Source organism: Acomys minous (assembly GCF_964271855.1).
Source record: "Acomys minous genome assembly, chromosome: 15".
Lineage (NCBI taxonomy): Eukaryota > Metazoa > Chordata > Mammalia > Rodentia > Muridae > Acomys > Acomys minous.
The window spans coordinates 93,762,072-93,773,272 of record NC_140497.1 but is presented as its reverse complement, the minus strand read 5'-3'; the positions used below and the strand labels follow the sequence as shown (position 1 = coordinate 93,773,272).

At 46.2% G+C, this 11,201-nt stretch overlaps 1 protein-coding gene across 1 annotated transcript; it reads left to right on the top strand.

Annotated features, from left to right (window-relative positions):
• Positions 1-1,773: 1,773 nt before the first annotated feature.
• Positions 1,774-9,511, top strand: SCPPPQ1 (secretory calcium-binding phosphoprotein proline-glutamine rich 1). The gene is made up of 10 exons (XM_084758237.1): positions 1,774-1,804; positions 2,851-2,923; positions 4,508-4,540; positions 4,634-4,702; positions 5,398-5,436; positions 6,138-6,164; positions 8,195-8,224; positions 8,308-8,368; positions 9,013-9,042; positions 9,387-9,511. Exons 2-8 carry the CDS (start codon positions 2,867-2,869, stop codon positions 8,344-8,346), a joined length of 294 nt encoding a protein of 97 aa, XP_084614363.1. The 5' UTR covers positions 1,774-1,804; positions 2,851-2,866; the 3' UTR covers positions 8,347-8,368; positions 9,013-9,042; positions 9,387-9,511.
• Positions 9,512-11,201: the final 1,690 nt, after the last annotated feature.

Here is an 11,201-nt window from a genome sequence, read left to right as displayed (position 1 = left end):
TGCCAGTGATGCCCAGGGGTGCCAGTGATGGCCAGGGGTGCCAGTGATGGCCAGGGGTGCCAGTGATGGGCAGGAGTGAAAGTGATGCCCAGGGGTGCCAGTGATGGGCAGGGGTGCCAGTGATGGGCAGGGGTGTCAGTGATGGCCAGGGGTGCCAGTGATGCCCAGGGGTGCCAGTGATGGGCAGGGGTGCCAGTGATGCCCAGGGGTGCCAGTGATGGGCAGGGGTGCCAGTGATGGACAGGGGTGCCAGTGATGGCCAGGAGTGCCAGTGATGGGCAGGGGTGCCAGTGATGGGCAGGGGTGCCAGTGATGGGCAGGAGTGAAAGTGATGGGCAGGGGTGCCAGTGATGGGCAGGGGTGCCAGTGATGGGCAGGGGTGACAGTGATGGCCAGAGGTGCCAGTGATGGCCAGAGGTGCCAGTGATGGGCAGGGGTGAAAGTGATGGGCAGGGGTGCCAGTGATGGGCAGGGGTGCCAGTGATGGGCAGGAGTGAAAGTGATGGGCAGGGGTGACAGTGATGGGCAGGGGTGACAGTGATGGACAGGAGTGACAGTGATGGCCAGAGGTGCCAGTGATGGCCAGGGGTGCCAGTGATGATTCCCAGGAGTGCCAGTGATTCCCAGGGGTGCCAGTGATGGCCAGGGGTGCCAATGATGCCCAGGGGTGTCAGTGATTCCCAGGGGTGCCAATGATGGCCAGTGCTGTGAGAGATCAACAGTACTCCTGTGGCCTGATTATGTCTCAGAAAATTTGTGTTTCTAGTGGGGCTTTTCTGTTATGCTAAAAATTGGGGCATAAAAGTATAGTTACATTCTTATAATTTCATGCTTATATAGCATTTATTTATATGTGTGTATATTATACACAATACGTTATATATACTCACAAATATGCAATTATATACTTATAATTATGTACATTTAATTATTAAAACACCACATAGTTTTCCAATGTCTAAAGTGAGGTGCCAAAAGTTCCTGGCATCCATTTATTCCACTTTTTAATATTTGAAAGAAAGTGGGAGTTATGTAGTTTTCTGTTGAAATAGAAACTATCAATACAATTATCTCCAATTGTTTTTATCTTTTATGAGATCAGTAGGTTACTTGTTCTTTAACCGAAACCACATTAAACCATGTCCTTTCTAGCTAATTAGGTTCAATTTGACCAGCCAAAATCTCATTGTTTATTTTAACCAAATAGGAAATTAATTTTAGAAATTATTCTGAACTTCAGAGCATGTTTATGTGTATCCAAAAATGTCTTAATTAGAAGCCAATTCTTAGAAGCTAAGTTTTAGAAACCCTGTCTTATCAACTAGACCTAAATTTCATTTTATTCTCTGGTAACTTTTAAAAAACACTATAAAAAATAAGGAAAACTGATTTTAATGTTAAATATGCATCTAAACATTTACTAAAAAATTTTTGAAAAATCTTTCACTCTGAAATGAAAATCTTTCATTCTGAAATGGAAATCTCCAGAGCTTACACCTAGAAGATTACTCACACACCCTTGGCGGTTGCCTTTAATGAGCACTTGGCTGTGACAAAGCCTTGCTCTGATCCCGGCTAAGGAGATGGAGCTGTCTTCTGGGTAATCAATCATCTGTAATTGTGATCTTTTAGAAACCGAGTTGCTGGTCTAAAACCAATTGCTCAGTTGAGCATCAGCTCTGTGAGTCATGGTGCCCATGACCCTGTAGGCATTAGTAACACAGCTTAAATACCAGCCAGGCATAGGGATGTCAGTTCACACTGCTTCTGGAATCTGTCGCTCTGAGGACTATTCGAAGCACAGGTAACTTTTTTCCCCCCTGGTTTTTCAAGACAGGGTTTCTCTGTGTAGCCTTGGCTGTCCTGGACTTGCTTTGTAGACCTCGAACTCACAGATACCTGCCTGCCTCTGCCTTCTGAGTGCTGGGACTAAAGGCGTGTGCCACCATGCCCACTACCCCCACTACCCCCCAGGCCCCGGCCGAAGCACAGGTAACTAAAGCTATATAATTTATACTGCTCAAAGTATGTGGGATATCCTGGGTTGAGTAGTTCAGTGATTTATACCATGTCCACTTAGAACTTTTAGAGTTTGAATCCTGCAGATACACAAAGGAAAAACACGAAGAAGGAAGGATGAAGAGAAAGCGATACAAACTCAGCCAGCACTGAATTTTTAGATCGCAGTAGCTGGCAGATGATTCACAGATAGATGGACTGTGCCTCAAATGCTGGGGACAAGTCTTCGTGAAAAAATGGTGACGTTGTTCTCTCATCACCAAACTCCATATTACGATGATTTAGTTTAAAACGCAGACAGTAAGTTAATTCTAAATAAATGTGGTTTTACAAACATGAAGGCTTACTTCAGAACCACTGGGCAGACTAGACCTTCCTGGGTTGTTTTTACTGAATTTACTCACATTCTTATCAGCCCAGGATGCCTTGCAAACTGCCCTCATACAATTTCCTTTCTAAGGAACTGTAGTTGTCAACAACAGCAGCCAGGGCATATGGACCAGTCAGTCTCACGCAGGCACAAGCTTTATCTATGCATTCCTGTAAAATTCATCTCTCCTGTTAGCCTGCAATGATCGCTTCCTCACTGTGACATTAAAGACAAGGGCAGAACAGCTGTGTGTTGGCAGGATAAGGTATAAGGGAAAGTGGGAGCTGGCAGGTAACGCAACAAGCCAGAGAGCGTCTACTCTAAAGGCATTTGAAGCTTTTCCACAGTTTCCCAAGCTTCAGAATAAAACAGTGTGAGTCTCGAGGCAGGATTTCGGCTGCCTAGTGTCAGTCTACCTCAACCATCTGTTCACTCTGGAAGCCCTCCTCCTTCGATTCCAGAGTCTCCCCCTTCAGAATGAAGCGCCTCCTCCTGGCCGCCCTGCTGAGTGCCGCTGCCGCTCTGCCAATCCCTGTGAGTACCGAGCTGTTATCTCAACCGCCATCGCGAGTCTTCCTAATCCTGGGCTAGAAAGGCGCAGAGGAGGAAAGCGGGGGTCCGGGAGGGCAATGGGCCCTGTGATCTCGCTGGGTCTGAGGCTCAGCCCTGCAGTTGCTAGATGGGTGACCTTGGACAGGAACTAACTCTCGCTTTCCCTGCCGAGTCAGTGAGAAATGACTCCAGAGTGTTATAAATGATTTTAAAAATGGCTCTAAAACACGCGCGGTCCTACTTGCAACAGAAAGCTCTTGGCAAACTTAGCAACACAGAACAAGTGCTGTGCAGGGACCCAGGTGGAAATTTAGCAGTTTGGCTCAGCTTTGCTTATGACACTGCCCTGCATCACCTAGGGCTTTCTTAAAAAGCCGTCCCTCAAAGATGCTGTGATGCCAAGACCACTGCCTGGTAGCCTTGATTTTACAGAGAGCAGTGTTTAAGACTACCTACACTAGTTCTAAGCTAATATTAAAAAAAAAAAAAAGACTTATGTCTGAAATATAGAGCCCAAGGCCGTGACAAACCATTAAATTGTTATGCATGGATGGCTTTATGGTACCGTTTGGATAACAATCTTTGCCCGTGTGTAACACACCGGGATAACAAACGAGTCTGTTGTATCTCTGGTCAGAGCCTCTCCTTGCAACACTAACAAGAACTGCAATCTTGGTAGTGCTGGGGCTCGACCCCAGGGTGCTGTACGCTGAAGCAAAGGCTCCTGCATCCAGTTGCATCCCCGGCCTGGACAAGCGCCACTGTCTGACGTTTCGAATGGGACACACTGCTTGTTCCTGTAGGAACATTGTGCTAATGAACCGGTTTCACCACACCTTTTCACTAATTTTATATGTGCTTTTTTTGTTGTTGTTTTTTTAATCTGTCAGCATCTTGAAAATGAGCTTGTGTTTCAGCCAGGGTGTGCTAGTGCACCGTGTCTGTTAACCTATGAGGTAATGATGTATTTTATGACATCACCTTAGAATCCATAAGACACAGTGACAGCACCAGCAGCAGCGGCTTAACCTTTGCTGTGCACTGACTACAGCCACACTTCCCACATCTGTAATAAGTAAGGTCTGTAGGACGTTTATATTTATTGTAGACGGTGGCCAGCACCGGTTAAGCCTGAAACTCTCTCCCGTGCACGTTTTGTAGCAAGGGGATCATCAAAGGGATGAGAGATCACTCTGCAGGGAGATTTCAGAATTTAAGTTGGCAGCTATGCTCCCTTTACTTTGCAATTCTACATACTGAAAACAAACCTAGAGCAGCATTGATGCCGAATACACCAATATAAGGCATGGAGTGTTTAATCTTAAGAAAGGAAATAAGAACACTTTTTGGATATAACTTTAAAACCAAAAGATGCCTGGTGCTCTCAATCATTGGACAGAATTATCCCTGTTAAATATATAATTTACGTCAGAGGGGGAGACGTATGACTGACAGGCATAATGCTCATGGGAGGTGTTTTAGCTATTCTCATACAAAATAAAATATCATGGTGGATAAGGTACGGCCACCAACTGCTTCACACATGTTGCTTTTCCTGTTTTCAAGCTTGGACAATCCGGAGGAAGCTCCAGTGAACAGGTATACATATTCCGCTTTCACGTGGCCCGCCCACGACTTAAACGCTGTCGAGTTCGCAGTCGGGAATGATTCACACTGTGTTTCTGTTTACAGAGATTTAACTTTTACCCGCCACAAATCCTGCCGTTCTTTCCTCAGTTTCCCTTTCCGCAGGCTCCTCTGGTAAGCACGGTGTGGGAAGTCTCAAGTCTACCCGTCGTCAGGTGGTGGTTATCAAACTTTCCAAATGTTGAACCAGAAATATGACGTGAGAAAGAAAGCTGCCGGCTCTTCACGGCCCTCTCACAGCACAGCTGGCCCTAGAGTGACAGCCGCTGTAGACTCCCTTCCCATATCAATGCTTTGGTGTCTCCTAATAGTTGGATTTTTATAGCCAGCTGGATGAGGGCTGGAGAAATACTAAGCACACGACAGGGTCCTTTTGATTCCTTTAATACATGCTCCCAGATGCGAAGGCAACATACGGCTAGGCTGTGAGTCAAACGCTTCCCAAAGAACACCCGCCTTGGGCAGCAAAAAGAAATGCACAGTGTGCGGTGGACGCTCTTCCCACCAGCAGGGGGCAGCCTTATGCAAAAGCGGAGAGTGGCCTCTGTGGTATGGAAATTCATGGGTTGGGTTTCCAAGGAGACGGTGAGACACAAGGCAGATCCCTGGGCATTTTGTTTAACTAATTAAGCAAAATAATTATAACTCCTAAAAGTAAAACAGTATATCAAGCTCAGAGCTCCGTAAGGACAGTGGTCTTGTTTGTTGCCACCCCCGTCCTAGAGGCAGAAAAGCCTCAAGGATGAACGAAGAACAGAAAATAAGCGTCGTGGCTTGTTTCACCACAACTGATCTTTTTCTCTTTGTAGATACCGATTCCTTTTCCCTTCCCTTTTGGTCCAAACCAGGTAAATATACTTAGATGACTAACAGTGAAATCTTAGACTTACTGTACAACTCCCACCTGTCTCTGTGAACACATGGCGGGGGCACTGCGCCCAGCAGAAGCAAGGAGGAAAGCAAAGGCTGGGGACACAGACGCAGCTTTGCAGGGCCACCTCCTCCCCCCACCCCCACATCAGGGCAGTGAGGGCGCTCTAACGCTCGCTTACATTTCTGGGGATATTTACTGAACCGTAGCTTGTCCTAGACGGTTTGGAGCCCGGTTTAACGTTATGATCATGGTTCAAACGGCGGCGTCTTTACCTTGTGTTTCTAACGAGGCTTTTCTGAAGTAGTGATAACTGTTGGGAGGTGGTAGATTCAGCTGGGAACCAAAAAACAAAGCTGTGTGTTTGTTATAGCATACTAATCCAATCCTTAAATACTACTGAAATTGTGAGAGTGACCATTGGCTTTCTGTCAGGATGAGCTTCCCCTAAGTACAATGTAGTAAGCGTGTGAGTGATCTTCTCAAGGTGTCCTTGCTGTGCTGAGAGCCCACAAAGCAAGCCACGGGGCGCACATTGCCAGAGATCGTATTTAAAAAGCAGAGGGGGGAGGGGAGCAGCGGGTAAACTATCAGTGATACAAGGGTAACTCAAAGTAGTAACTCAAAGGTGAAATGCTAAATTGTAACACTCTGATTATTCTGTCTCTTTTATTCAAGGTTCTGACGCCTAATCAACTTTTAGCGGTAAATATATTTTTGCTCTGTCAATGTATAGGTTCTAAGAGTAGGATACCTAATAGCATAAAAAAAAAATAAATGAGCCAGTTCGTTCTAAAAACCACTGCACTCATCCGGTTCACTCACAAAACCAGTGCAACTCATCTGGTTTATTCACAAAACCAGTGCACTCCTTCATTTCACTCAGAAAACTGCTGCACTCCTTCGGTTCATGCCAATCCCGAGTAAGGACACCCGTCAAACCCAAAGGCCAACTCCAACCCAACACTTGAGCAGAGCCCTTCCCGTTCCCTCAGTCCTCCCAGCTATAAAGTGACAAGACCATGTCGTCTGCTATTGATGAAGTGAGTGACCAACGGACGAAGAGTCAGAAACCCAGAGGAACAGAACAAAGTGTTTTAGGAAGATAAGACAGGCTTGCTGCCAAGCAACCACACAAGCATGGAGTACGTGCAGCATCACCCAGATCTACACCCCAGAGGAGGCTTGCTTGTTGGTTTCTGAAACAGGGTCCATGTAGCCCTTGGTGGCTTAGAACTCGCTCTGTAGACTAGGCTGGCCTCAAATTCTTAGAGACCCGCCTGCCTCTGCCTCTGCCTCTGCCTCTGCCTCTGCCTCTGCCTCTGCCTCTGCCTCTGCCTCCACCTCCACAGTGCTGTTAAAGAACTGTTTTTTGGTTAGTAAACTACTTAAAGTATCACTTTATGAAAATATCAGAGGAACACTTTGAATATGATTATAAAAGATAAAACTTGAGATTTCCATTTCTACCTAAAACATACAAACATTTCTGAAATAGGAACATATTTCACAATGAACAAAATCCATTTTATTCTTCTAAATGCTATTATTAAAACAAAGCATTTTCATAGCTAATGGTGTCTTAGAAACATGGACATGCAATATTCTTTCAAAGGTCAGAAAGCTGAGCCATAATTGTTTATGGGTGCGAGATTAAATTTTCCAGGATTTTAAAATACAGACTGGTTGAAGTCATCTTGAAGAATATTTAAATGTACCCGTAGGCCTAAAGTCACTATCAGTTGAAGCCACTGGTGCCCTTCCCACCATCCACCCTGTTTAAGCGTTATAGCTCATTTCCAGAGTGGATCACGAAACCCCAAGCATGCTTTGACTAACTGTGCTTCAGGGCCTCAGCCAATGTTGACCACTGGCGATTACAAAGTCAGCCAGGGAGCCTTTCCATCCGACCTACCCTGGCTGCAGGAGCATTGAGCCCCTGGGAAACTGGGGCCTGATCTCACCTGTAGAGTTGAACCAGTTTTGTGGCTTTGCTGCATCCTCCAGCATGGAAAATAACAACCTACTAGAACTCTGAAGATATTCTCTTCAGAGACTCTGACCCATTCAAGCTACTGGAGGCCTCCTCAGAGAGCCTGGCAACACTTACAGAACTGCCTATCTGGTGGCTGGTGACAGTTCACGTCACCCCCTCTCCTCCTCCCTCCCTCCCCCAGTCTCCCTCTACCCCTCTCTCGCCCTCCCCCCAACACTCAGTACCCAGAGCATGTTGGCCTTCAGTCAACGCTCACCACTCTTCCTACACGTCCTGGGACAGGCAGCCTCACACAGAGAGGGATCCCCACACTTCTTCTTGGCCAAGCCAATTTCTTGAAGAGGCTGCTGGGCTCTGAAGGAAGCTGCAGAGCAACACGTTTCCAGGGAAACAGCTGTGTAAGCAAATTCGCAAGACGAAGTTCGCATTCATAGTTGTGGTGCGATACCATCATTCGACCGGACATTGCCATCCACGACCAAAGCGCTTGCTCGCAGGGACCAGACTTTCCTCAACTTTCTAACTTTCAAATACTCTAAGTACAGTTAGAAGGTAGAGAAAAGTATTTCTGTAAATCAAAGAAATTTAAGTTATCTTCATTTTTAAAATCTTATAGAAGTAAAATAGAATTTCAATGGCACATTTATGTACAGAACATTTTAACTGATCTATGCACTAAGGTAAATATAAATGAGCAGACAAGCCTACTGACAATTCTTATTGTTTTCTTCTTTTCCAGTTAATCACTTCCATTTTGAACCAGTTGCAGGTAAATCTTTTTTTTTTTCATAAACTACAAAATCACTGAATGAACTGTGGCTAGTATTTAACTTTTTTTTTCCTTGTTCTTAGGGCTTCCTTGGGGTAAGTTTTTATTTCTCATTATCTTAATGGAAGTGACGCCCAGTGCACGGTAAGAACAGCTCCCCTAGCCTACAAAACATAAGACAAAAATCAACCCAAGAGATTCCGCCAATTACCACCCGTGGCGCTATGAATTCAGTCCCAGAGTCTAGACCTAAGTTTCCGCATCTCTAGCAGTAAGCATTCTTTCATCGTTTCACAAAATTTGAGATTGCAGATATGAACACAATGTTGGGTCATGAACTTTACCTCGCTTGGGCTTGCTTCTGTCCAAGGGACTGTCCACAGTCACAGGAAGATTACCAAACGTAGCCATGTCCTGACCTCAGGGCAACTTCCAATCCCAATTTTGAGGGAAAGAAACTGCTTTTTGACACCCCACCCCACCCCCAGTTTTCCTTGTCGTAGTTTCACTGCCCTGGAATATTAGCAGTGCTTTTTAGCACCTCGAAGACTCCCCCCGCCCCTCCCCTCAGGCCAACACACACCATCTTGTTACAGACAAGATCGTTAAGGAGTCAGTTTTCCAGCATTTACAGAAAACCAAAGCACATAATTTTGGTGCCAATGCCCCAGTTACCCCAGTATTAACACGTCAACAACAAAAAATCACCATCAAGTGGGATAGGCTGGTGGCAGTGGAAGAGGAATTCTGAAATGTCAGGTCTGACTGTAACTCTGCTATTTCCACAGAAATAACTGTGACATCAGAAGGCACACACGGTGAGTGAGACCTCCAGGACCCTTTCATGAACTAATTTGTCTTTTCAATCCTAAGAGTTTTCTCCCCCAGAAGGTGTCTGTGTTGATGCCGTGGTAACTACATAAGGTGTGCTTCTCAAAGGCTGTATATATCCTCAGCGTATCTAAGTGGCTGGGGTGGGTGTGGCTCAGTGGGGAGAGCGGTTGCCCAGCATGAGTAAAGGCCCTGGGCTCCACCAGCAGCACCACACTATAATAAAATTTAAGTTTATTTAGTAAAACTCCAGAAACACCTTAGAATATTTATCACAGAAGTTCTAAATATTGAAAACGGAAGCTAAGGGTTTGAATGTTTTCTATTGCAGGTGGTGCTGGCACTGCCCAGGTTGCCTGCTGTGCCATCTGCAGCTTGGCATGGCCTTACCATCTTGTTTTATGAAATCTATTCTCTATGACCATCTGCTCTAAATAAAATTCTTACTAAAACATTTGTGTGGATTCCAGTTCAAGTGTTTCAGTGGCTGCTCGAAGTCTTTGAAGGTAACTTGGCCTCGGTGCGGGAAGTGGCCTTCCCTCCAAGCTGGCTTCACCCAGCCCTCCCGAGCAGCCATCCTCATCAAGTCCAAGTGCCTGTTACATACCCCGGGGCTGTGAGTTTGAGGCCAGCCTGGTCTACAAAGTGAGTCCAGGACAGCCAAGGATACACAGAGAAACCCTGTCTCAAAAATCCAAAAAAACAAACAAACAAAACAACAAAAAAAAAGTAAGCTGTCAAGAGAGTTCCCCTTGAAATCAAACACCTCAAAGCTTGTCAGCAGACACCGTGGCCACGCTACAAAAGGCTCTCCTACCAGTGCAGCTCAGCTCCAGTTTACCAGCAAAGGGTATACACGCACACATGCACACATGCACACACGCATGCACACACACACACACACACACACACACACACACACACACACACGCTTTGTCTTACCCTCTAGCTACAGAGTAATTGTTATTCTCTAGTCCCAAGAAAACAAAAATATCATGTCCCTTTCCCCCACCACATGTCTCCAGAGGTCCCACTGGAATCCAGATGGGATAAGCAAGCGTGAGCCTCTACGTGAGGCTGACTGGACTGGCCAAGGACAGCCCTGAACAGAATGTGACACCTGGGCTCACTGTGTGAGACAGCATTGCTTCCCTTTCTTCTTCTTTCGGGAGCCCTGCCTGCGCATTCTCTCCTTCATCCGAGGTTTATAGTATTAGCCACGCACCAGTCTCTAACGCTAGCTAGCCTCCATCAAAAGCACCTGAGACCACAGGCTCCCTGCTGGCTCCCACTAGTCCATTGTGGGCCTACTCTTTGTCAGACATAGGCACAATAAAGTTACTAATTTACCTGGCATATTTATAAGTCGTAGATGTTCTAGATATGGGAATATAAGTTTTATTGATTTTTATCTTTTACTACAAGAAAAACTTAGAGACAGTGAGACTCTACCTCAAAATAAATGGACAGACAGACATATATAGATAATCAGATATCGAATTCCATTCTAAAATTGGTAACTTGGGCTGGAGAGATGGCTGAGCAGTTCAGAGCATTGGCTGTTCTTCCAGGACAGGGTTTGATTCCCAGCACCCATGTAGAGGCCCAAGACTGCCTGTAAATGTAGGGTTGGGGTTGGGGTTGGGGTTGGGGTTGGGGTTGGGGTTAGGGTTGGGGTTGGGATTAGGGTTGGGGTTGGGATTAGGGTTAGGGTTGGTGTTGGGATTAGGGTTGGGGTTGGGATTAGGGTTGGGGTTGGGGTTAGGGTTAGGGTTGGTGTTGGGATTAGGGTTGGGGTTGGGGTTAGGGTTAGGGTTGGTGTTGGGATTAGGGTTGGTGTTGGGATTAGGGTTAGAGTTGGGGTTGGGATTAGGGTTGGGGTTGGGGTTAGGGTTGGGGTTGGGGTTGGGATTAGGGTTGGGGTTGGGATTAGGGTTGGGGTTGGGATTAGGGTTAGAGTTGGGGTTGGGATTAGGGTTGGGGTTGGCGTTGGGGTTAGGGTTGGGGTTGGGGTTAGGGTTGGGGTTGGGGTTGGGATTAGGGTTGGGGTTGGGATTAGGGTTGGCGTTGGGGTTAGGGTTGGGGTTGGGGTTAGGGTTGGGGTTGGGGTTGGGATTAGGGTTGGGGTTGGGATTAGGGTTAGAGT

Bases quoted from the DNA above. Each gene is read 5' to 3' on its own strand.
- SCPPPQ1 (XM_084758237.1), top strand. From the start codon at position 2,867: ATGAAGCGCCTCCTCCTGGCCGCCCTGCTGAGTGCCGCTGCCGCTCTG. The intron at 4,541-4,633 runs GTATACATATTC...TTCTGTTTACAG, and splicing joins GAGGAAGCTCCAGTGAACAG to AGATTTAACTTTTACCCGCC. The intron at 5,437-6,137 runs GTAAATATACTT...CTTTTATTCAAG, and splicing joins TCCCTTTTGGTCCAAACCAG to GTTCTGACGCCTAATCAACT.